The 26,719-nt window shown below is 41.1% G+C and overlaps 2 protein-coding genes across 3 annotated transcripts; one reads left to right on the top strand and one right to left on the bottom strand.

Annotated features, from left to right (window-relative positions):
• The first annotated feature begins 4,042 nt into the window (after nucleotides 1-4,042).
• TDRD6 (tudor domain containing 6) lies at nucleotides 4,043-17,481 on the top strand. 2 transcript variants are annotated; one of them, XM_073224646.1, is made up of 5 exons: nucleotides 4,043-10,247; nucleotides 11,693-11,817; nucleotides 13,104-13,193; nucleotides 16,046-16,109; nucleotides 16,952-17,481. In XM_073224646.1, exons 1-5 carry the CDS (start codon nucleotides 4,205-4,207, stop codon nucleotides 16,993-16,995), a joined length of 6,366 nt encoding a protein of 2,121 aa, XP_073080747.1. In that variant the 5' UTR covers nucleotides 4,043-4,204; the 3' UTR covers nucleotides 16,996-17,481. The 2 variants fall into 2 exon arrangements, with proteins under 2 accessions (XP_073080747.1, XP_073080748.1); XM_073224647.1 differs by lacking the exon at nucleotides 13,104-13,193.
• Nucleotides 17,482-19,185: 1,704 nt separating this feature from the next.
• PLA2G7 (phospholipase A2 group VII) lies at nucleotides 19,186-26,178 on the bottom strand. The gene is made up of 5 exons (XM_073224462.1): nucleotides 25,900-26,178; nucleotides 23,380-23,548; nucleotides 22,641-22,814; nucleotides 21,067-21,155; nucleotides 19,186-20,831 (listed from the first exon to the last, which is right to left on the bottom strand). Exons 2-5 carry the CDS (start codon nucleotides 23,520-23,522, stop codon nucleotides 20,812-20,814), a joined length of 426 nt encoding a protein of 141 aa, XP_073080563.1. The 5' UTR covers nucleotides 23,523-23,548; nucleotides 25,900-26,178; the 3' UTR covers nucleotides 19,186-20,811.
• Between the last annotated feature and the right edge of the window lie 541 nt (nucleotides 26,179-26,719).

Genomic DNA, 26,719 nt, shown 5'->3' with positions numbered 1-26,719 from the left:
TAATCCCTCCTTCAAATTTAAATGATAATCTTGCCAGATAAAGTAATTTTGGTTCCAGGCCCTTCTGCTTCATTGCACTAAATACATCATGCCACTCTCTTCTGGCCTGTAAGGTTTCTGCTGAGAAGTCTGATGTTAGCCTGATGGGCTTTCCTTTGTATGTGATCTTATTTCTCTCTCTGGCAGTTTTTAATTGTCTGTCCTTATCCTTGATCTTTGTCAATTTTATTACTGTATGTCTTAGTGTTGTCTTCCTTGGGTCACTTGTGTTGAGAGATCTGTAGATCTCCATGGCCTGAGAGACTATCTCGTTCCCCAGATTGGGGAAGTTTTCAGCAACTACCTCCTCAAAAACACTTTCTATCCCTTTCTCTCTCTTCTTCTTCTTCTTCTTCTTCTGATATCCCTATAATGCGAATATTGTTCCATTTGGATTGGTCATACAGTTCTCTCAATATTATTTCATTCTTAGAGATCCTTTTTTCTCTATGTGCCTCAGCTTCTTTGTATTCCTCTTCTCTGGTTTCTATTTCATTTATCATCTCCTCCACCATATCCAACCTGCTTTTAATACCCTCCGTCATGCTCTTCAACAATTGGATTTCCGATTGGAATTCATTCCTGAGTTCTTGGATATCTTTCCGTACCTCCATTAGCATATTGATGATTTTTATTTTGAACTCCCTTTCAGGAAGAGTCATAAGGTCAATGTCATTTAAATCTTTTTCTGGAGTTATATTAATTTTACTCTGGACCAGGTTCCTTTGGCATTCCATATTTGTATATGGCTCCTTCTAGTGTCCAGAAGCTCTACTCTGGGGCTGCTCAGGCCTTGAAGCAATGTCGGGGGTCGTAGGGGAGCAGTATTGGTGCCCGGGGGGAGGAAAGAGCTGTTTCCTGCTTCCTGGCTGCTATGCCTGTCTCTACTGTCTGAACCAGTGGGCTGAGCACACAGGTATAAGCTTTTGTCCCAGAGCAGCCGGATATGGATCCCTGCTTTCCACAAGTGGCTGGAATCTCAGTCTCTCCAGGAATTCTGCCTGTATTAGCTTTCCAACCCCGTAATCACATGATTATCATGAAAGCACCATGAAATGTAGGTTTGTGCTCCCAGAGCAGATCTCTGGAGCTAGGTATTCAGCAGTCCCAGGCCTTCCACTCCCTCCCTGCTCCATTTCTCTTCCTCCCACCAGCGAGCTGGGGTTGGGGGGAGGGCTTGGGTCCTGCCAAGCCACAGCTCTGGTACGTTACCCTGTTCCGTGAGGTCTGCTCTTTTCTCCAGGTGTGTGCAGTCTGGCGCCGTCGTCTTTCCTGTTGCTCTCTCAGGATTAGTTGCACCAACTGTATTTTCTACTTGTATACAGTTTTAGGAGGAAGCCTCTGTCTCTCCTCTCATGCCGCCATATTTAATCTCATGTTCTTCTTTATTGTCAGTATCTCCTCTGCAGTGAAATGTCTTTCCATACTTTTGCCTGTTTTCAAACTGGATTTTTTTTTTACTGACTTTTGAGAAGACTTTATATATTGCAGATACAAGTCCTTTGTCAGATACGTGGTTTGCAAATATTTTCTCCCTGTCTTTTCTCTTAGTTTGTCTTTTCATTCTCTTAACAGGGTAGTTCTCACTTAAAGAATTAAAAAATCTTTTTTTAAATTTAAGTAAGCAACTTTAAACAGGGCTAAATAGTGGCATAGAAACTATAGACCATAAAGTATACTGTGTTTTTGCTTAGGATTCTTGATACATGGAAATCTAAATAACACAAAATAAACATTATTTATCTGTTTTGCTCAACTACCCTGCATCTTGTTCCCATAAAAATGTATTTAAAAAATCACAATAAAGGATCCAAATACCTCTCAAACACAATCTATTCCTCACCTTATCCTCTTCTTTTTTAACTCTTAAATATTTGAATAACTCTTGAATATTAAGATAGGATTATTCCCTCTCACCTTTTCTGATCCCAAGGGGCTGTGAAGCCTAATAGAAGGAAGTTTTTTTTACTGTTTTATTGCTTAATAAACTATGGGAACTATATACAGCAGGAGCTTAGTCTTCACAGTGCAATGATGTGATTTCTTAAGTTCCCTGCCCAGCAGAAGATCAAGACAGAGCAAAATAAAGCTACCTACCCCAGGCACAGAAGGCAGAACACTGGAAATACCTGGAAGAATGGGAGGAAAAGTCTTTCAGCCCATAATGGCTTACATGATACACCTTGACCTCTAAGATATATACAACTTTGTGGTCTCTGTAACAGAGTTTGGTTATACTGCTTGAACTGAAATAGAAGATTAAGTGAAATCTCCATTGTTGTATGTGATGACCAAACAGTTCCAAGTAATAAGACTGTTTTGTAATGAACCCCTTCTTTTCGCTGTAAAGAATAGAGTGCCAGATTATCTATGTATTCTTTTGTTAAACATTAATGGCATGTTTGTAAAATCCCAGCAATTGTGCTAGATTGGCATTGAGGATATAAAAATAAAGAAGAGTCCCTGCTTTCAAGAAGTTCACACTCTGGTAGAAAGGAGAAACAGTTTTAAAAAATGCAAAATATGATAGATTGATAGATAACAGAGGCATACAAATAGAAGAAATAATCAGTGCAAGTAGGGTCACGAGGAAGAGACATTTGAGCTAGACGTTGCTAGATGTTTTTAAACCAAATGTGTATTTTTCTTCCATCATGAATATGAAACATGAATTAGAATTTGGAAAATGGAATTGAATTTTCAAGGATGAGTTTATAGTCTTAACTTTAAAGTCTAACTTATTAGAAAAATAAAATTCACTCTTTTATTTATTCATTCAGCTGTTATTTATTGCCTTAGCCCCATGATAGATTTCAGGAATGCAACAGTTTTTGCCAAAAGGAGCTTTTAAGTTGGCAGGATGACAAAGTGGTCAAAGACAATTGCAAAACAACGTTAAAGTGCCATGAAAAAGCACAGAAGGCTTTGGAAGCACAGGGTAACCTCTCATCTGACAGATTGAAGACACTGAGATTTACACTGCTGGGCCAGGATTATATTAACACTATCTTGATCTCACAAATACTGTATTTGATGACATTTCAAAATGTGAAGGAGCAAAATGAAAAAAGTATGAGAAAATCCCATGAATGCATCTAACTTAACATATCAACAAAGATCTAATGCAGACACAGCTCTGCAAGCTACTCATAGTTTGCCCACACTTTTCCATTCCACTCCCTCCCCCTTGACAAATACAGTCTTCCAAGGGTTACCTTGTAAGACTGAGGTGGGGAGAAAGAACAAGCGTCTAACCAAGAGGCCCTCTGCCATAGTAGATGCAGCGGGAGTATGAAGTCATGCTCTAACCTCCTTTTAGGTGTCCAGTTCTCTGCTAGCTCTGTGAGTAAATGAAGAATATATGCCTACAAAGTAGGGATGCCAGAGTTGGGCAAACCAAATGGCAAAGAGACGCATACAAGGTCATTGTGGGAAAGAAAGCATTTAACAGTCTCCATATGGGCTCTCACACTTTATTCTAACCTTCACGACAACTCTTATCAATTCACACAATCCAACAGGTTCAACAGCTTGCACTCCGCAGCCTGCTGAGAGGGTAGGTAACTTGTTCCAGGTCAGGCCCCAAATGAGCACAAGCAGGGCCTCCTCGCGGCAGCCTGGTAGCGCCCCCGGGCCGCTGAGAGTTCGCGCCTGACGCCCAGGAACGTGCAGTTGGCGCTTCCACTTCGCGTTGCTCTCAAGGATAGGGCCGCGCACGTCGCACGGTGCTTGGTGGAGGTTAGTTGGCCAGGGAGAAGAAGTAACTCTGGGTGTGGACCTCCCCACTGCTCTCTGCCAGGCTAGCACTCTGGGGAGAGGAGGTTGTGTCCCAATCCTGCCGCCTCATGGTTCCATGAACAGCCCCCACGCCAACCCCCAGCCTTGGTCCCCGCCGCGCTCCAACCCCGCGACGCTGCGACGCCCCAACCCCCGCGGCCCGCGGCCGGAAGCGGGGGCTCCACGTGCTGCAAGTACCGGCGCGTCTGCGCAACCGTGAGCGGTTGGTCAGGTAGCCCGGGTCCTACCAGTCGGCGCTTCACCAGGCATCCCACCCAGTCCCTTTGTCCTTGAATCGGGGTTTGCGGGAATCTCCTTGCGGGGACTTTGCGGGCCTGCCGCGCCACCCTGACAGCTCCGTGAGCTGCAGCTGCGCTGCGCCACAGAGATGTGCTCCACGCCCTGGCTGCCGACTCCGGGGTCCTCGTTGGTCCTGCAGGTGTCCTTCGTGGACGTGCATCCTGAGGTGATCCCAGTGCAGCTCTGGGGGCTGGTGGGCCAGCGGCAGGACGAGTACCTGCGGCTGCACCGGGAGATCCAGGAAGCGGCGGCCACGTGCGGCCCGTGGGGGCTTGGCGGCGCCTTGTTCTCGCCGGGGGAGCTGTGCCTGGTGCAGGTGGGGCTCTTGTGGTACCGCTGCCGCGTGGTTAGCCACCAGGCACAGGAGAGTCGCGTCTTCCTGCTTGACGAGGGCCGCACCATCACGGCCAGCGCGGACTCACTGGCGCCGGGGTGCAGCGAGTTCTTCCACCTGCCCTCCGCGGTGCTGGGCTGCGTGCTGGCCGGCCTTGTGCCGGCGGGCGGCGGCAGCGCGGGCGGGGACCAGTCCCAGCACTGGCCGTCCAGGGCTGTGGACTTCCTTAGCAACCTGCAGGGCAAGGAGGTGCACGGGCGGGTCCTGGACGTGCTGCTCCTCCATCGCCTGGTTCTCCTGGAGGTGCCCAGTGTGTTCCAGCAGATGCAGGAGCTTGGCCTGGCCCGGCAAGTACCCAACAGTCTCTTCCGCTTGCTACTCAAACCCTACCTCACCACGGCTGCTGCTGGCATGGGCGCCGAGCCCCCAGGCCTCCCGAGAATCCTTCCCAAGCAAGAGCAGCCTGGCCTGGATTACTTCTATCCCCAACTGCAGCTGGGCATGACGGAGCCCGTGGTGGTGACCCAGGTGTGCCACCCCCACCGCATTCACTGCCAGCTCCGGAGCCTCTCACAGGAGATCCACCGCCTGTCCGAGAGCATGGTGCAGACATACCGGGGTTCCACGGGGACAAGCGATGAGAACTCCACTAGCGCCACGTGGCACGAGGGAGAGGAGAGCCCAGATAAGCCGGGCTCTCCGTGCGCATCCTGTGGATGGGATGGGCACTGGTACAGGGCACTCTTGCTCGAGACATTTCCGCTCCAGCGCTGTGCCCAGGTGCTTCACGTGGACTATGGAAGGAAGGAGTTGGTGAGTTGCAGTAGCCTCCGCTACCTGCTGCCTGAATATTTTCGAATGCCTGTGGTGACCTACCCTTGTGCCCTGTATGGACTCTGGGACCGTGGGGGAGGCTGGTCTCGGTCACAGGTGGGTGACCTGAAGACGCTGATCCTGGGCCAGGCAGTGAATGCAAAGATCGAGTTTTATTGTTCCTTTGAACATGTGTATTATGTCACCCTGTATAGAGAAGATGGGATTAATCTTAACTGTGCGTTCGGCGTACAGTCCTGTTGCTTGGTGGACAGATTCCTTCAGGGCCAGGGAAGAGAGGAGGAAGAAGAGGAGGAAGCAGAAAGGGGTCTTCACTCTCAGTCTCCTGCTAAAGAAATGGAAGAAGAGATTTCACCCCCAGCCTTAAAATCTATCCAGTTAAAGATAAATGCCTTCTATGATGTCCAGGTAGAGTTTGTTGAAAATCCTTCTGAGTTTTGGATTAGGTTGAGGAAACACAATGGCACCTTCAGCAAATTGATGAAGAGAATGTGCAGTTTCTATTCTTCAGCCAGTAAGTTGGATGGTGTAGTTCTGAAACCTGAACCTGATGACCTCTGCTGTGTCAAATGGAAAGAAAATGGCTATTATCGGGCGATCATCACCAAATTAGATGACAAGAGAGTGGATGTGTTTTTAGTTGACCAAGGCAACTCAGAAAATGTGGACTGGCATGACATGAGGATGCTGCTGCCTCAGTTCAGGCAAGTCCCCAAACTGGCTCTGAAGTGCACACTAGCTGATATTTGGCCTTTGGGAAAAAACTGGAGCGAGGAAGCAATTTCCTTTTTTAAAAAGACTGTGCTCCACAAAGAATTAGTTATCCATGTCCTTGCTAAGCACAATAATCAATATGTTATTGAGATTCTGGATGAATCAAGAGCAGGGGAAGAAAACATTAGTAAGGTAATTGCACAAGCTGGATATGCCAAGTATCAGGAATTTGAAACAAAGGAAAATATTCCCTTAAGTGCCCACTCTCCAGGGCATGTTTCAAACCATTTTACTGTGGAAAATAACAAAACATCCTCTGCCAAGAAGATGGAGGTAGAACAAAAAGCCAAGAGGAATAATAAAACTACATCTGTTTCAGAAGTTTTGACTGGCCCGACAGTTACAAATGTTTCAACTGGACTGGTTGTGCAGGAAAAAGAGAAAAGAGTATCTGTTTATTCTTCTCTTATACGGAATTTCTTGGAAAATAAGCCAGGCTCCTCTTGTGAAGGAGAGCTAGAAGTTGGAAGTACAGTAGAAGTCAAAGTGTCTTACATTGAAAACCCTGGCCATTTCTGGTGCCAGCTGACCAGGAACATAAAAGAACTTAAAACTCTGATGTGTAATATTCAGGACTATTGCAAGAAGACAGCTACTCCTTACCAGGGAACCATTCCTGCTTGCTTAGCAAAACGAACAGTAAATGGAAAATGGTCCAGAGCTCTGATTAGTGGGGCACAATATTCAGAGCATGTCAATGTAATATTTGTAGATTATGGAGACAAAGACAAGGTATCTGTGAAGAATATTTATTCAATTAGTGAAAAGTTTCTCAAAGTGAAGGCTCAGGCTTTTAGGTGCAGTCTTTATAATTTAATTCAACCAACTGGTCCAAATCCCTTTATTTGGGATGAAGAGGCAATACAAGCTTTTAGTAACTTTGTGGATAATGCATGGGAAGACAATCTAGAATTAAAATGCACAATATTTGCATTGGCTTCAATACATGATGAAGAACTGTTGGTCGTCGATTTGCTAACACCCTTTCAGAGTGCAAGCCATTTTTTGGTAGAAAAGAGACTTGCAAGACGAGTAAAGCTTCTGAAACCTCTGGAGCCCTCTGTTCAGCTACATTCTTATTACTATTCAACACATGATATGAGAATTGGAAGTGAAGAATCAGTGTATATAACACATGTTGATGACCCTTGGACATTTTATTGCCAACTGGAAAAAAATGCAAATATTTTAGAACAGTTGTCATGTAATATTACACAGTTAAGTAAACTTTTGCTGAATTTAAAAACATCTCCCTTGATTCCTGGGAACTTGTGTCTTGCCAAGTATACTGATGGAATCTGGTATAGGGGTATAATAATAGAAAAAGAACCAAGTAAAGTCTTCTTTGTTGATTTTGGGAATGTTTATGTGGTAACAACGGATGATCTGCTTCCAATACCTAGTGATGCATATGATGTCTTACTTTTGCCCATGCAAGCTATTAAATGTTTATTATCTGATATTCCTGATCATATACCAGAAGAAGTTACAACATGGTTAAAGGAGACTATTTTAGATAAGTCATTGAAGGCTTTGGTCGTAGCAAAAGATCCAAATGGAAGACTGATTATAGAACTATATGATGATAGTATTCAAATTAATGCTAATATTAATGAGAAGTTAAGGCTACTTGGTTATAAGGGTGGGACAAGAAAAAAAGAAGCCCTCCTCTCTGCAACCAAAACACTTGAAGTAAAACAGGAGAATAAGAAGTTGTCACCAACAGAGTATTTAAGTAAAACAGAGAACAAGTCATACAGTGTGGAGATGCTGGGAGAATCTAAGGCCAGCTTAGTGTGTAAGGAGCCCAAACTCTTACAAAGTTCAACAAAGGCAACCTTAATCACTCCATATCAGGACTCTGTGGAAAATAAAAATAATCAAGTGTCCCCATTAACAATAGAAAAGAAAGATGAAAATTTTGCTGAGCCACCTTTGAAAGTCACAAAACTAGAAGGTACTCTTTCAGAGAGAAAAACAGGAGATTCATACAGCAAAGATTTGCCTCTAAAAATTTCTGAGATCCCTCAGAAGACTATACTGCCTGGATTTAAAACAACTGTATATCTTTCTCATATAAATGATGTTTCTGATTTTTATGTTCAGCTAATGGATGATGAAGCTGAAATTACTTGTCTTTCAGAGAGATTAAATGATATTAGAGCAAGGCCTGAATATTATGCAGGTCCACCTCTGCAAGGAGGAGATTTAGTGTGTGCCATTTTTCCAGAAGACAATTTATGGTATCGTGCCATGGTCATGGAACAAGAGTCAGATGACCTTGTCTCTGTACAGTTTATAGATTATGGCAATATGTCTATGGTTCATACTAACAAGATAGGCAAGCTTGACCTTACTAATGCACTATTACCAGGATTGTGCATTCACTGCTCCTTAAGAGGATGTTGGGTTCCTGAGATTTTAAACTGTAAGGAAATGATGCATTACTTTTCTCAAAGGACAGATGAGGCTCAGATAAGATGTGAATTTCTCAAATTTCAAGACAGATGGGAAGTTATTCTTGCTGATGAACATGGGATCATAGCAGAAGATATGATTAACAGATATGCTTTCCATGAAAAATCTCAAATAGGACCTTCTACCCAAATAATTAAAAATATCAGTTCACAGTCTGTCAACAGATCAGACATAGACATTTCAATATTTCTTAACTGGTATAATCCAAAGATGAAGGTAATAAGAGCATATGCCACTGTGGTAGATGGACCTGAATATTTTTGGTGTCAATTTGCTGATACTGAGATACTTCAGTATTTAGAAGAAGAAGTACAAACTGCTGGAGAACTGCTAACAGATGGGAGAAGTTGTATCTCATGTCCTCATATTGGAGATCCTTGCATAGTGAGACATAGAGAAGATGGGCATTATTATAGGGCACTTATCACTGATATTTATGAAGAATACCTTGTATCCGTCAGGCTTGTGGACTTTGGAAACATTGAAGACTGTGTGGACCGAAAAGCACTCTGGAACATTCCTTCTGAACTTTTGGTGGTTCCCATGCAAGCCTTTCCATGTTGCTTGTCAGGATTTAATATTTCAGAAGGCATGTGCCCTCAAGAAGGAAATGACTATTTTTATGAAATAGTAACAGAAGATATGTTGGAAATAAGAATAGTAGAAATCAAAAGGGATGCTTGTGATATTCCTTTAGCAGTTGTTGATCTGAAAAGCAAAGGTGAAAGTATTAATGAGAAAATGAAGAAATATTCTAAGATTGGTATGAGTAACAGTGATCTGCCCTATGAGAAAAATGGCCCAGGGTTAAAGGAAACACTTGAGTGCCTCAGTCCTGATGTTGGACATGAGAAACTGAGCAGTAAAGCTGGAGAAGGTAAAACACTATATGTGGAACCACAGATGGATGAGCTCTCTGAAAGAATCGAAAACGATCTAAACGTTATGGAAAGCAAACAAAGTAAATTCTGTGACTCTGAACCTGATGACCTGTTTGAAGCTTTTGAACACCCAGATAAAGAAAAAATTGTCACTGAGGCACTGGAAGGTAAAGTAGAGTGCCATTTGGTTGACAAAGCAAAGTTTGATGACGAATACCTAATGACAGGATTTAACACATCATCCCCGCATGCTGGTCAACCAAAGGAGCTGTTAGAACTGATTTCACTTGAGGTGCCACTTTCTCCTGATGATGAATCACAAGAATTCTTGGAACTAGAATCCATTGAGCTACAGCATTCTCTAGTTGGGGATGAAGAAAAAGCAGAGCTAGGCCTGGCATCTCTGATGGCCCTACTCCCTCAATGCTGTGACACAGAAGAAGCTGTCCTGCCACCATTGACAGCGAAGCTTCCCCTCAACAGTGAAGCCGAGAAGCAGCCAGAGCCAGAATTATCTACAGCCCAGCTGTGTCTAGATGATAAAATAAACCCTTTGTCTTTAAGAGTTAGTCAGGAAGCCCAAGAACCCATGTGTGCTGAGGATACGAGAAAATCAAACTGCGTGGAATATTTTGATGACCAGCATAGGTTACCACTGCGTCTCCATGGAGAGAAGTGTGATCCTGAAATGCAGGTTCGATTGAACATACATCAAGAAGAACTTACAGAACATACAAGCAGAGATGCTGCTGCATCCCTGACTTCTTTGTTCTCTGAAGAATCCAGAGATGGAAGAAAACACAATAAGGCTTTACAAGATCATGCCTTAGGTATGTGAATTTTTCTTTTTCACTTTCATTTAACTCCATGTCTTTCAAAAGTACTTGTCTTAAAAGAGAACAATTCTCATTTGAATTTTTAAAAAATCAGTTTCGGGAGAAATAGGTTAAAACCTGAATAGAAGATCAGATTTGGATTTCATGAGGGGTGTTCTAAACATGGGGAAATTAAGTTGTGAGGTCAGTATAAAGTAATACTTTACATGCTGGGTGAAATGCTGATTTACTTGTTTAAAACTAGAGTGCTTAAAATGTGTATCTCCAAAGGTAATCTTACTTGAAATGTAAACTGACTTTAAAATCAAGAGGTTATCTTTCTTGGGAAGTTTTTTTAAAAAAGCATAGTGTTCCTTTGCCAAGCACTACTATAGGCATGAATTGGTGACAGAGATCATTTTAGCAGATTTTTCAAATTCAACTGTTTTGTTTCATGCATATGCCTTGCCATGCACTTAGAAAGCCTTAACTCAAAGCCAGATGTAGGGAGCCCCTATGGACCAAAAAAGTTAACAGCCATAAATGTTGGAGGGCATTTATTGTCATTAACGTTTCTATAAATGATTTTTTGCTATTTTTATGACTTACATTATTTTTTACTATTCCTAGGTAGCTATTTTCTTGGCAACTTAATAAGATTTAAATATTACATGAAATGGCTAACTTTTAGGGTTTTTAACAATAATCAAAGTTAAACATTTTAAATGTCAATTTTTCTATTATTAAATTCAAGTCATTGTATCTGATAGAGAAAACAGTAGACTAAGGACACTGAAACTCACCACACTCCTACCACCAAGAAATGACGATGTTAATGCTGTGCTTTACTCCCTTCCTGCTGTCTTTTGCCCTGTGTATGTCAATTTACATACAGTTTCAAAAACAAAATAGAGATCATGCTATCTTACACTGTTGAATCCTGCATTTTTAATCCCTCAAATAGCTTTAAAAATATTTTAATTCCATAGTATGCCATCTTGTGGCTATATGATAATTTATTGAAATACTCCCTTAAATTTTTGTTCCTCATTGCCACATTTTAATAATAATAAGTAGTAGCTTTGTGATAAGAATGTCTACTCACTTGCAATATGCTGCTTCACTAGAGAAATGACTACTGTAACCATAGACCACACCACACGTGGCAATAATAACAAGTTTTTGGTAGTAATTTCAGTGTTAGGAATCAGATTCACAGCCTTGCAAAACACATTGCATGATGGTGGTGTTTTTTGAGGAAAGTAGTAGGAATTCTATGGAAAGAGAGCCCTGGATGGATTTAAAATAAAATTGAGGCAAGGAGGCAGAACATATCCCTGATATGCTATTGATTACAGAGGAATAATAGTGAATGCAAATTAAGGAAATGCTTTGCTTGTATAGCTCACATTAAAGGCTTAGGAGGCATGCATTGCATTTTACTCTATTTAATTTGGCAGCTCAAACAGAGAACACATACCCTCTGAAGGGATTTACCATTGGTTCCAAATGTGTTGTGTGGTCAAGCCTAAGAAGCACATGGTCTAAATGTGAGATTTTGGAAATAGCTGAAGAAGGCACAAGGGTAAGTAAAGTTGAAGTACTTTATCTAAACATGTACTTGCAGACTGCTAAGGAAATACTACCAAACTTTATCAGACTAGCAAATACAATTGAACAGTTTCACTTGTTTGTTCCCCTGATTATTTGATTCAGCATAAAAATCATTTAGAAAGTTCACATGTAAGTATCTTAGCAAGCAGCCATCCTTGGCTCTCTCATCCCCTTTACCCTGAAATCCTATCAGTCACCAAGTTCCACACTTTCCACTCCTTACCTCTTAGTTAAAACTTTTTATACCTAATGCCACTGTGGTTAAGTCCCTCCTTTCAAACCAGATTTCTCTAATGACCTTCTATTGGGTTTACTTCTAGTCTCCCTTCAGCTGATCCTCCATACTGCCAGTGTGAAGTTTGCCTAATGCAGATCTGACTTCTTCATTCCTGAGTGTAACATTTCCTGGGCACTTCCAGTTCACTGTGTTTCTACTGTGATCTGAAAACCACTTAAATCAGAATCACTTGGTGTGTTTCTAAAATTGTAGATCCCCAGACCATGCCCTGCCTTGCTGACTCAGAGTTTCTTGGGGTAAGGCCAGCAATATGCATTCTTAAAACATTAAAATTTGAGCACTTTAGAATTTGAGCACTGCTAGTCTAGAATAGAAAAGTCAAGCTCACTAACATGGCATTGTCCTCTAGAGGACCTGGGGTTGCGTGTCCATGTACCTCTCCAGCCTTAGCTTTCTACTTCTCCGTGTTGTGTACGTTATATCAGATGGACATCAAACTACCTTCTCTTGTATATACTTTTCCAGTTGGCTTCTTTGATATATTTAATAATGCACTTCTATTTACTTGTATTCTGTCACCTTCCCAAACTTGTTAATTTCCACTTTTCTTTAAAACATTTACTCCAGCCATTGCCTCTTCCAGGAAGCATTCACTACCATTACTTTCTAAATCTCTCCATCTCTTCTCCATCACCCATAAAGGCTTTATACCTGTATTATATTCCTACACTTCCTGCTGCAGAAGTCTATACTTCCTACATTGTATTGTAATTATCTGCTGAGAGGCCTGTTTCTTCACCAAATTTTGAACTTCTTGAGATCTAAATTTTATCCATCTTTGATCCCTCGGCATAGATACTCAATGTATGTTTTTTGAACTAAAGTGCCATTGAGTTGAAACATAAGATTGAAATTTAATAAAATCATTTCCATTGCTTTTTAAAGTATTTCATTTTAAAAAGGATTGCTCGTTTTTGGAAACTACCAATTTGTATTAAATATTTTATTTTCTTTTGTAGGTTTTGAACCTTTCAAATGGTGCGAAGGAGATAGTGAACCCTGAGAATGTCTGGAATGGCATACCTGAGTTGGATAAGAGTCCATCTGGGGTATAGAATTACACAAATAGTAATCAATGAGATCATTGCCTTCATTTTTAAAGGCTACTTAAACTATTTCCAAAACCCTTGTGTTTAGGAATAATAGAGAAAAAAATACTAATACTGTAATAACAATGAGAAATATCAATAACAAAATCAATGCTTCTGACCTTTATGTGAGGTGTTCCTTTTCCTTTAGGCAAACTAGTTATTAATGTTTTACTCCTTGATTTTAATTTCAGGATTTAACAATTGAAAGTCATTTGGTGTCTGTGACCTTTATAAAAATACTTTTGATGCAGAAAACCTGAGGAAATGGCAAAGTTAACATGGTGAACATTTCAGTCACCTATAATACATCCATCAAAGAAAGACCAATCAATTTGGTTTTCTTTGGTAATTTTTTCTGTTTATGTGGAATATGTTGGTCATGTATTTGAAGCATAGTTGATTTCATTATACATATAGTTGTACATTCTGTGTTCTTCATTTAAAATTATATGGTGGCATTTTCCCAGGCTATTGTAATACCTGGGCATTTGAGTTTATTCTGTTTGGAATTTGTTAGACCTCTTGCTTGAAAATCTTTGCCTGATAGTTCCTTATCTGGTCATCTCAGGGATTGCATCTGCTGTCTTGAGAAATTATCAGCTTTTTCTGGTTCTTTGTATGATGAGTAATTTTGGATTACATCCTGAATGTTTTGAATATGATGCTGCAAGACTTTGGATCCTGTGGAAATCTCTAGAAAATATTGAAGATTTGTTTTTAGCAGGTCATCAATCAGTTGGGTTCACACCACAAGTTCTCTCTCTCCCTCTGTGTTTGATGGTTCCCACGTCGGTCTAGTTTTCTGAGTCTTTGCTGTGATGTTCAGGTCTGCCCAGGACACAAGCCTCTCAGAGACATGGGTAGTGGTTTATAGGCTGTTAAAGACTGCTATGCTTAAGTGGTTCTATTCTGCATATGCATAGTTCAGGGGTAACCTTGACACTTATATCAGTTCTTTTATGGTATTAAGGTTCAGAATTCTCCATTTCTTTCCTCTCTGAGATTTCTTCCACACTTTCTGGCTCAAGGGCTATCTTCCTCCTCTGTAGGGATCCCTTGTCCTGGCCCTCTGGACAGAAAGCATGTCTCTCTCAAGGATTCCCTCTGTGCTATCCTGCAGTGCTGGCAGACTGAGCCCACTTTTGGAGTGAAGTAAATAGAGAAAAGAGGAGAAGATAATTCTCCCTTCCTCCTCCAGATGGACTGAAGGCCCCTTTCCCAGTTCCACTGGCCAGAGTCTTCTCTCAGATCTTCAGGTGCCCGCACTGTTACTGCTGTCCCCAGGCAGTAGCTGGGGCTGCTCTCAGGACCGGCCAGAAGCAAAAAAATTGAAAAAGAAGAAAGAAAAACAATGAAGGGATTTTCCAGCTATTGCCTACTCTCTGGCATTCAGGGGCCTCTTTTCCCAATCTACTGGCTAGAAATAGAGGATTTCTCAGTTTTGCTGTCCATCCATCCTGGGCTCTGATTTGGTCCAACCCCCAGTCAAAATTAGGAGAAAAAGAGGAAAAAAAAGAAAAAAGAAAAACCTGTTTAACTCACTCCTGTTATTCAAATTTTTCTTCATTCTTTCATCTGTCTGTTCCTGTTTACTTTTCAAACTCTGCAGATAGTTGCTTTGTGTATTCTTCCTAGATGTTTTAGTTGTATTCAGTGTAAGAGAGAGGCTATAGTCAGCTTATTCTATTTGGCTGCAGCCAGAAGGCCACAGATGTATATAACATTGCATGACATTAATGGTCAATAATTTATTAAACCATTTCTCCTAGTAATGGACATTTAGATCATTTGAAATTTTTCACTATGACGAATCATCGAACATCTTTCTTTGCCTTAGGTTAATTTCATTTTTTGTGTACTTGTCAAAAACAACAGCCTGCTTCATTTAAGGTGCATCAGTATTTACTAAAACTTTCTTTTACATTCTGATCTTTGCCATCCATTAATTTTCAAGAATGACAACCAAATACACAGATCTACACAACAAGTTTCTGTTTGGATAAACTGCCCTATACCTGCCAAGTAGAACAGAACCATTTAAATGATTGAAAGTGTTCATAAAATAATATAGACACAACTACCTCTGGCTTTAACTAACCACAAAGTAGCACCTATAGAAACTAGTATCGGTAAGGCTTTATATGTTTTGATTTGTTTGTTAATGAGATTTAAATGATGCTTTTCTCAAATTTGAAGAGAGATACGCCTGTCCACAAATAAAATGGTTTTCCTTAAAAAGTGAATATCATGAGGTATTAAATTGCACATGACTCATTTTTGTGATACATCAAGTCACTATGATCTGGAAGTCTGACTACATTTAAAAAAATTTTTTTTTCATTTAAGCTATTTCATTTCACCATAAGAATATGTCTCATGAATTAATTTCTGTATAGTCATCATGCATGCACACAGTGCTATTTGTTGTTGAATGGAATACAGGAGAAACATCCTTTATTAAGTCTTTAATAAAGTATCTGTGGCTCACCATGGTTAATATGTTTGAGTAGCATCTCCGTAATCAATGCACCAAACTCCAAAGTTGTGGATCATAGGGATCTTAAAATTGGAAAAACATACCTTATTTACTCCCTGTTTGGAATGCTCCAGTGGAGATGTTCCAGAGAAATGAATATTTGAAAAATAAAAAATGTACTTGAAGTGATTCCTCACTATGAAATCAGTTTGCCCTACTTTTAAAGAATTAGTTTTTTGTTGTTTACCATTTTTCTGATTCATATTTTCATATTTTGATTATTTTGTGTCTATAATAAAAAAATTGGTATTAATTCAGAGGTTTCTTTTGTCAGATTGGATTCCAAACAATGGGAAAAGATCTTTACCTCATGTCATTGGATCGTACTGCCCTTAAAGGTAACTTGTGTTTTTAAAATGCTTTTATCATCCAGATTGCCAAGTCTTAAAGATATCATTACCCTGAATCCTCAAACAAAATGGCTTATCAGTGTCCTTGAGTGTTAGTTGTAGAAAAGAAAAAAATGAAACCCTTTAGCTGGAAATGTGAAATGTGCTTATGGGGAGAAATAACCAAGAAGAGGGTTTCTTAAAATATCATAGGAAATTTGTTTGTTGAGCAAATTCATCTTGAAAATTAGATTGCGAATCTGATAAATTCATACATTATAGCATGTTCTCACTGTTAATTAGTTCAAGTATTCAAACAATCTTTGCATGCTAAAGGATGTCTTGGGATTTTTTTGGGATTTTTAGTTTATCTACATAAAATTCAGTTTGTTGGAATAACCTGGTTATGGCATAGTCACGTACATAAATAACACACTTGTTCTTAGAATTAAGGTACATTGTGGATGCAGTCGGCTCTTGGTGTCTTTTGCCGTATGTGAAAAATATACATGCTCAGAGAACAAGGACTAATTAGTTATTAGCCTTGTTTACGTCATTCTAGCAAAATACAACATATGCCAATTTCATAATCTTTTAGAAAAACTTTGCTTGATAGTAGGTAGAGTGTGAGAACCAAAATACTAAGAAGAGAAAAAACATTTCTGTAGGAATAATTCTCTACAATAATTAGAATGCTCATATGTCCTTTCTTCCCATTTTTTATTTGCTTAAAATTTAATAATTTCAAATTTTTCCCAATCAAATTTTTTTGGTGTCACCCATGTAGATATTTTTGTTTGTTTCTTTTCATGTTTCTTTCTCAATTTGAGGTTTTTCTCTTCTTGTTTCAGAAAAGGGGTCTGAAGGTGATGGAGATTTAACAGTGGAGCAATAGATGTGGCCGGTGAGAAACTGCTCTTAATCAAGTGGACTCTTATCCATACCAACAGAGTATTTGAGAAAACTGAGAGCATGTAATCACAAGAAGTTGTCATTTTTTAAAACTTTGATGTGTCAAAAACAAAAACAGCTCTCAAATGACTGTGCTGTGTATTTATAAGGGTATTGCTGTACATGTGGATCTGGGATCTTCCTTTTCTCTTTAAACGTGTTATGTTTCTAATAAGTTGGGAGGATTTGTTTTGCTCAACAACTTGCTAACACATTACTAACATTTAAAAACTACTTTCGTTTCCTTTGAATAAAGTGTTTTAAATGTAAAATGATAGGTTTATAACTATTATACGATGCTACTTAGGAGGATGACTTTTTGTTCGTAGTAACTCCTTCAGAATATTTTGTTCTGTTTTTGCAACTTTGATTTGTTTGTTTAGTTAAGCATTTGACTAATATGTTTGAATTTGGAAGTATTCTAATGTGATGCAAGATTTGAATAAAAGTTATCCTTAAAGGTCTGGTGGTCTCATTTCATTAAAAAGTAAATAGGATTCTGGAATATCTGGTGTTGGAATATCTGTAGTAATGGAATCACAGGTCTATAATGGGGGGAAATAGTAATATTAAATGTTAACTCTTATGGGTTAGTCACTCACTGGTACTTTAAATGCATGTTCTCATCTAATCCTTGACTCTAACATGCACAGATTAGATCTCAGAGAAAATTAAACCTTTTTAGCGAAGTTAAATAACTTGCCTAATGTCAAAGACCTAGTGAGTCTCAGAGGCTTGATCAAATCCAGATCTATCTAACTTTAAAGTCCACGCCTTTAAAATATAGCATTGTATAGATGGGAGTATGCAAAGTATAGATCCTGGCTTTAGGAAACAGATTCTAGCAATATGTAGCTTACAAGATATGTGACCTGGGCAGGTTATGTAACATCTTCAAGCTTTATCTGATCTTCCATACCTGTAAAATGGGAATAATAAGATGTTTCTTGCAGTGTTTCTAAGATTAGACATAATTTATGTAAGGTGCTTGGAAAGGGGAAGATATTCAATAAATATTTCCTTCTTCCCCAGAAAGATACTCAGCAATGGTGTGCTAGGTTAGTTTTTAACTTGAACTCATTGGATCCTTCCAGCACTTATTTTCTCCTGTCATCATCTTCATGTACCACCAACAAAGGATCTTAAGGGGGGTGCTATGGGATGATACACGAAGGCAACCGGAAGGGCTACCCATTTCTAAAGTGAATCAGATGGTTTGCTGTATGACAGTGGGGACAGGCGTATGCACAGGGAACATTAACAGCCCCCGAAGCCTGATGGGGATAGTGAGAATAAGAGCTTAAAAACTGGGTATAGTTTCAACAAGTAGAAGGAAGATTTGAATCAAACACAGTTGAGGGAGACAAGTTTATTGCTTGTCCCTGGGATAATGAATAAATTTGGTTCATTCGTGCAGCAGACAGAGTTGTGAATTACTGGGAGGAAATGTCAGAGAAGGTGTTAGGGCCAGACTACAGAAAAAGTCCTCGGTTCTGTGCTAAAGAGTTTAAGTCTCTATTTAAAAATTTTTAACCTGAGTAGCTAGAGGATAGGATATCAGATATCTCAAATGAGTGATTTTCTACCTCAAAACGTTAAGACAGGCCTGAAATGCCAAATTGGAATACACAATTACTTATTAAAGGCAAAAGGGTTAGGGGTGGAATAGTTATACTTAACCAGGTTTGCTTACTGACTAACCCTCTTCACACATGGTAAATCAAGCTTAATTATGGAGAATTCATAGAAACAAGACCATACTTAAACTAAAATATACTCAGCTAATGAGTGGCATACATTTTTGTACCCCTTGGGAAACAAACAACAAAAAAACCATTTCCTGTGGCTCCAAGATATGTAAGTGCATAATTTTTAAGATAGCTTTTTACTTCCATTTATTGTTTCATTTAACTTCCACTACTGCATAGAGATTTAAAAAACATTTATTAAATAAAATAAATTGGAAAATAAAGCAGTCTAAAAGTAATTCTGAATGTTTCCTTTGTTATCCTTCATGGCCTTTGGGTGAATAACTAATGTGTTTTAGTTGGAATCTCTGGCTGTCTTACCTTCCTTTTGTAAGTAGAATCTGTCAGATAAAGCATTAAAGTGACTGTAAACAAATTTCCAACTGTTTTTTTTTATTAAGGTATCATTCATATACACTCTTATGAAGGTTTCACAAGAAAAACAATGTGGTTATTACATTCACCCTTATTATTGAGTCCCCCCCTCATACCCCACTGCAGTCACTGTCCACAGTAAGAAGCCACAGAGTCCTTATTTGTCTTATCCGAGCTACACTTTTTTCCCGGTGACCCCACACACACCATGTGCACCAATCATGAGACCCCACAATCCCCTTCTCCCTCTCTCCTCCACCCCTCCCCTTTGGTAACTGCTAGTCCTTTCTTGGGGTCTGTGAGTCCGCTGCTATTCTGCTCGTTCAGCTTTGCTTCGTTGTTATACTCCACAAACGAGAGAAATCATTTGGTATTTGTTCTTCTCCACCTGACTCACTTCACCAAGCATAACACCCTCTAGCTCCACTCATGTTGTTGCAAATGGTAGGATTTGTTTCTTTCTTACGGCTGAATAGTATTCCATTGGTGTATATGTACCACATCTTTATCCATTTATCTACTGATGGACACTTAGGTTTCTTCCACATCTTGGCTATTGTAAATAGTGCTGCGATAAACATAGGGGTGCATATGTCTTTTTGAATCTGAGAAGTTGTTTTCTTTGTGTAAATTCCTAGGAATGCAATTCCCAGAAATTTTCAACTGTTTTTAATCCACTTTAATCGTCTGCCTTTGCTTTGTCTCCAATATTCTTTCCTTTATCTGCTCCCCATTTAGTCATCATATTGAAATTGTACAGAATCACTAATCCTGTCGTAAAACAATGGCTTTATTATCTGCTTGATCTAATTTTCTTAGCATGACCAAGAGTCAGAGGGAAGTACTGCCAAACTCTACCTAGAATACTATGTTGCTAAAACTCAATTCTACAGAAAAAAGAGGCAAGAAATCTGTTTTTATTGTATTTTTAGGGAGTGTTATTTCATCATCATGTTTTCTTTGGCATTGTGCTTGTGTTAATATACTTTTCGATTAGAGTAATATAAAAGCAGTTATTAATTTTGACACTAAAAAGGATTATTTTAGTAAAATTAAAATTTAGGCTGGTTCTGATTTTTATATACAGCAGTATTTCTTCACATTTAAATGAAAAAAGAATCTTAGTCTAAGCTTCAATCATTATTATGGCATAGCCTACACTTTTTAGTATGAGTTATTTGAGAAAGAAACATTAAAATCATACATACACACACACACACACTTTTAGTCTCTAAACAAGACTTTAAAAAAGTACTTTTAGTCTAAATTGTATTTCTCTATTCTTGTAGAATTCTGTAGACTGACATATTGGTTGATTGTGTCAATATTGGTCCCTGGAATAAGATTATCATCTTCCCCTTCAATCAAAGAATCCCACCGATCAAAGTCTTTCTGAAGTTCTGTAAAATGTAAATGTTTTAAACACGTTACACTTCTGTGAACATTATACAGTTCTGTGCCTCTAGGTGGCAGCATAGCTTCACAAATTACCCAAACTGCATTGTGAATTTGGAAGCAAGGTGTTCCATGAGAGCTGCCACATGGCTTCAGCGGGTGCCCTTGAATGAGATGGGATTGAGGCACTGTGCTGTCCTCAGGATGGACGTCCACCCCAGTCTTCAGACAAAGACTTTTCTTTAACAGGCAGACGTGCTGTCTATGATATACAGTATGCAAAGCAGCAAAATTAAACTCCAGTTGTTTTCAAACTGATTTACTGCTAGGTTACATCGTAAACTAACCAGAGACAGTTAAAATGGGATTAATGTAACACTAAAATAAGCAGCTGTCCTGAGAATCATCTGGTTTACTGTCTTGAAAGATTGTTAATTTCTTACCAAAACCTTTTGTAAGAATGCTAATGAAGCTTTGTTGCTAAGATCAATGGCTACCTTTGAATCTATTTCTCCTTTTAATGTGAATATGTATCCAATGATTTTGCCAGTGGCAAAAGTCAGCAAAATTCTGATGGACTGAACCCCTGAAAGAGAAATGAGACATTTACAAATCACATTGTTTGACAAAATTATTTTTACAGTTAGGGTGCAGGATGAATACTGGCCTGGTTGGCCTGTTGACTGAAAACCAAGGAAACAAAACTTATAGATCTGACCTCCTTCGATGTATTTGAGGGTCACAGGCTGTTCATTTAGGGATCTCAGAGTATATATTCATCTTCCTCTCTAGATTAACAATTCAAAGATTCCTGTCTTACTTGCCATTTTGGGTTTAGAAGAAATGATTCCAGTTTTTTAGTGGACTAGAGTACTTTCAGTTGAGTAGCTGGAATGCGTTATGCAGTGACGGGACCCTGACTTACAGAAACCTGCTCCTTTGATGTTTATTTGATGCTAAGCAAAAAACTTTGCATTTAAGCCTTAGATTAAGTAGATTTTTAAAAATCAGCACTTTTCTTTGTATTAAACTATAAGCACCATATATATGATATTACACATTCTGCCCTTTAAATTTGCCAGCAGCCTAACTCCAAATAGAATGGCCTTTTTTAGTGCTCATTTTCCACTATCTCTGGGATATTTAACACTTGACTTTTTCTCACTTTTTTTCCCCCTCTATTTCTTTGACCTTCTCTTCCCTTGTTTGCACCCTCCGTTCTTTCCCTAACTGCTCTTTTCTCCACTGCCTCTACTCCTACATGTAAATGTAGGCATTCCTCAAGGTTCTGTTCTCACCAATTCTTTTCTCACTTTGCTGTCTCATCTACTCCAAAGGTTTCATCTGTAACATACAAATTCTATACTTGCCCAATTTGTGACCAGGCATCTCTACCAGATTCCCCGTCTCAAACGAACACATTCCAAAATCAGAATACATCTTTCCAGCCCCACCCAGGCAACTCTTCCTCTTCACTGCTGCTTGTAAGCAGACCACCATTCCTTTCATTTTCTGTATTCAAAACAGAGCCCCCTGACTCCCAGTCACTCTTCTCCACATTGCAGTCAAAATGTGATTGTGAGAAGCATAAAGAAGATAGAGTCAGGGTCATGGGAGCGCTGAGGGCAGAAGCCCGGATGCCCCTAACATGGAGTGGCTTGAGGAGGAGAGAGTGGAGGAGGTAAAGGGGGGCAGTCTGAATGATGGGAGGAGCAGGACTGGGGCGGCCCGGGGTAAAGAACCAGAAATAGCCAACAGTGTGGAAGGGAGGCAGAGAGAAAGGCTGCGATTGCAAGTAGGCTGCTGGGCCTCTTACATCCTCAGTAGCGCCAGTTTCGGTACACTGGTGGGGGTTCAGCAAGCTAGAGCATAGGAGTCAAAGCGCATTAGGGGCATGACATATGAAATAATAAGCTATTCTTTCAAGGTTTCTAGCAGAGAAGGGACGAAACAAAGAGAGTGAAAGCCTAGTAAGGAAGTACTGTTGAGGGAAGGTTGGGCATTCTGTATTATTTCTGTCTTAGAATTAAATAGACTTGCACATACAAATAAGCTTAATTGAAGTTCTTACCTAAAATACCCGGACCTTTCCTCACCATCTCTCTGTTGAAGATCCAGTTCTGTTCCCGTATCTTCCAAGCAGCTTCTTCTGACCACCTCAGTTGGAAAAGACCCCCCCATTCTCTGAACCCACACTCTTGCCTCTGCTGGCATGTGTTTCCTTCTTGCCACTGCTTCTGTCCTCCTAAATGAACCCGGTTTCAGGTGGGAGAGGGATGGGCTCTATGTTAGCTTTTCATTGTGAGTATTTCGTTGAGTTCAAAATCCTATTGAGATTTCATTTTCATGCCCATGATGCATATTGCCAAACTCACGGGGACCCCGTTACAGCTTATGGGAATTTATAAAGTCACACTTTGTAAACAGGTAAACACATTGTAGGCCTCAACAGATGATCTGACCTTTTTTTAAAAAGAATTCCTAGCCTAGCCTTGTGATGGAATACGTCCTCCTCCCCCACCCCCAAAATGTGTGGGCCTTTTCTTATGTCTAGATAAAATTGCATGAATTCTAATGCAAATTCTAATTATCGATATATGACCTACATATATTAACACTACTCAAAACATTTGCCTTTTAAAAAAGCAAGCCTAAATGCATTAGAACCTGAGGTTATCTAAAGGTCTCCCTTACTGGAAGTCTAAACACATATTTGACGATTCTATAATGACCACCAAATGGGATCAATGTTTATCCATGTTTCAGGTTTCTGTTTCAGATGATGAAATATGTCACTTACTAATACTTACCTGATTGCAATCATTTTTCTCTCTCTACCAGGTAAATAGCATTTTTTCATTTTGATGATATTAGCAGGGTATTGGAACCATTCCGAGCTGATAAAAAAGGGCTGAGGTATTCTGGAACATACTTCATCACCCACTGGAAACATCCATGCATCCAGTGCAAATTCCGCATCTAAAGATATTTGTCAACAATGATAAAGAAGGGCTGGTTACACACCAGCTGACATACAGGAATTCTAATATTGCTATGATGGATGGACACACAGCAAAATGTTCCCCTTCAATTTCTCTTCACTCAATACTAGCTCTTCAATACTTCTCTCTTATGGAAATTTCTCAATGTCTGAAGAGGTCCATTGGGCTGATTATCATAGGTCTTAAAAAAAAATCAGGCTTAAGATGATGATCACCTTCCCTTCCAGGAAACAGCCATTTTCTGGGGGTGTCAGGAAAGGGACATGATGACTAAATGCCTGCTGATATCCCTGGGGGGCCCCACTCCAGTTCTTCAAGTAACTTAGCACTTTTCTCAATGTTCTTTGCTGGGAGCTTCAAAGAAGAAAGTAAGTTTATTTGTCCACAGACCTGAGGGAGGGAATATGTATTGCTCACTAACACAGTGCAAATGGCGCAGACATGCAGTGGAGAGGAAATGAGGGACCAGCTGCACAGGGCTGTTCTCAGAAACACTCTGGGGTGTTGGGCAAGCCCTTCATAGCTCAGAAGGGATTTCTCAACTGTAAAACAAGTGGCTGAACCAGATTATCTGTCCCAACTGCTACTCTTTCACTCTCAGTGGTTCTGCAGACAGTGACAGATTTGGTGACAGTCTGTGGTGACAGATTATGGTATCAGCCCCCAGTTCAGTGAAGAGCATCATCAGGCTGTCTACAGTGGCAACTCCTGAACAAATGTCCAGGGAAGGGAGAGACCCCTCAGTGCCCACGTACAATGCGTGGAAGCAGCAGGCTGGAAAATGCCAAGCTGGTGGGTGATCTCACCAGCTTCTGTAGGGCCACCCAAACTCCCTGTGAGGAAATTTGCCCTGGTGCTGGCAACTCACAGTCTGGGTGCTGGCAGCCCCCCCAGTGCCTCGTAGTGGCCAGAAGGCCATCTCCTTCTTATGGATCAGGCCGATACTTTATGCGCTGATCCCTGAGTTCAATGTCAGCCTACGATTTGGTCCGCAGCATTTTGGGATTGCCAGCATTTAAAGTGATACATTTCTAGCTCTTATGCATATACCGGTCTCCCAGCTCAACATTCTGATTTTGGCCAAAGTTAATTTGTGCAAGACTGGTTTGTTAATGCAAATCCCTCCCAAACCTGAACTCACGTGTCCTGCAAAGCAACAAACTTCCACACACCTACCTCTCCTTCCTTCTGTTTTCATCACCTCTGCAGCCATCCAAGAACCGCAGGCTTGAATGAAAGCCTGACTTTTTTGTTTTTGGAGACAGCAGCTTCTACTAGAGGATCCAGGGGATGGTGGGGAAGATAATATTCTCTTCTAGTTTTGTTTGACTTTTCAAAAGCCTTAAAGAAATCCTGCCATTTGCAACAACATGGATGGACCTAAAGTGTATTATGTTGAATGAAATAAGCCAGGTGGAGAAAGATAAATACCGTCTGATTTCACTTATTTGTGGAATCTATAAAAGCAAAACAAAACAAATGAACAAAACAGAAACAGATTCATAGGCACTGAGAAGTGACTGGCGGTTACCACCGGGAACGGGTTGGGTGATGAAATAGGTGAAGGGGAAAAAGAGGCACAAAATCTCAATCATAATATAAATTAGCCACAGGGATGAGAGTACAGCGTAGAGAATATAGTCAATAGCGCTGTAACATCTATGTTGACAGATCGTAACTGCACTAGTTGGGGTGAGAATTTAATAATGTAGGTAACTGTCAAATGACTCTGTTGAATAACTGAAACCAATATAATATTGTATTTCAACTCTACTGCAGTTTAAATCTATCCATTCATCCATCCATCCACACATGCGCACATACACACACAAAGCAACCTGAGCATCCTCAATCTTAGCTGGCAGGCGGGGGGTTGCCACGGGATGGTGGAGACAGCAGAGCAGAGGAGGCAGTGCCTTGTTTTGATAATCTTGGACATACCATGGCTACTCAGAACTGGGCTCCGGAAGAAACACTGCTTCCCAAAGGGAGGCATGTGTTCGTTTGTTTTGTCCCAGAGGGAGTCGTGTAGATAGAAACCACCCAGTGTTTCCAGCGCACCCGGCCTGATTCCCTCTTTGCACCGATTTTGTAGGGCTGCTTGCTCGGGAAAAGACTTGGAAGGACTGGGTTCGAATGCGCTCATTCTAGGGTTGCACGGACGGCGAGCGCAGCTAAGGCCAGGAGGCCCTGTGCTTGCAGCTGCCCCACCGCCTCGCGGGGCTCGGCTCCTGCATCCCCGCCTCCGGGGCGGCTCCGACCGGCGCTGGCCGGACTCGCCCCGCACCCCTCCTCGGGCTCCCGCCTCTCCCCGGGGCCCCTCCTCACCTCGGCGCTGCCGCGAGCTGCTCACGGGAACCGGAGCGCGCCAACCCCAGCTGCTCCCTGGCCGCACCGCGGAACTCTGCCCGCCGCGGCGGCGGCGGGGGCGGCGGGAGGGTGGGCTGCGCGCGGGCGTGGTCCTCCGTCCGCCCCGCGCGGGCCTTCGCCCCGACCCTCTCCTCCCCCGGCGCAGCGGGAGGAGGGACCGGGGTGGAGCGTGCGGCCCCCAGCCGCCCCCAGGCAGCGGCCCCGGCCTGCGAGCGAGCTCCGGCGCTCCCTGCACTTCTCAGGAGTCGGGGTTCGTTAACCAGTTCCGGGACCGACCCGGACACACCTAGGGCGGGCGCTGTGCCCCCCAGATCGTGCCCCTCAAACTCGATTCTCATCAGATGTGCCGCCTGATTTCTTCACCAGCATCAAGCCAACCGTGCTGGTTGCACTGAATTCCCAGTTGCCCTGCTTCCAGGGGTCATCTGAACCGCTCGGCGCGCTCCGCGGTCGGTACACTGGGGGTTGGATGCTAACTCAGGAATTACGCGCACTGTACTCCGGAATGGAAGGCCTGCCGGTGGATGAAATACAACACCAGGCGGTCAGGAAGAGCGTTTATGATTTGGGGGGAAACAGTGTAAGAAGGGGCCATTGCATAGCCCCTTTTAACACCGTTTGGGGGACTTACCTGAAATTTCCTCCTACATTTTCCAGTGCTTTCTCCTCAGTCCATGTCTAATAAAAACATTCATTTAAAGCTTCGGTTAGAGACTCGGGGAAAATAGTTTGAAATTGATGTATAGTGTTATTAAAGGATTTTTTTGAACAGTGATTT

Source organism: Manis javanica, chromosome 16 (assembly GCF_040802235.1).
Source record: "Manis javanica isolate MJ-LG chromosome 16, MJ_LKY, whole genome shotgun sequence".
Classification (NCBI taxonomy): Eukaryota; Metazoa; Chordata; class Mammalia; order Pholidota; family Manidae; genus Manis; species Manis javanica.
The sequence above is the reverse complement of the archived record's forward strand: the minus strand, read 5'-3'. Positions and strand labels throughout refer to the sequence as shown.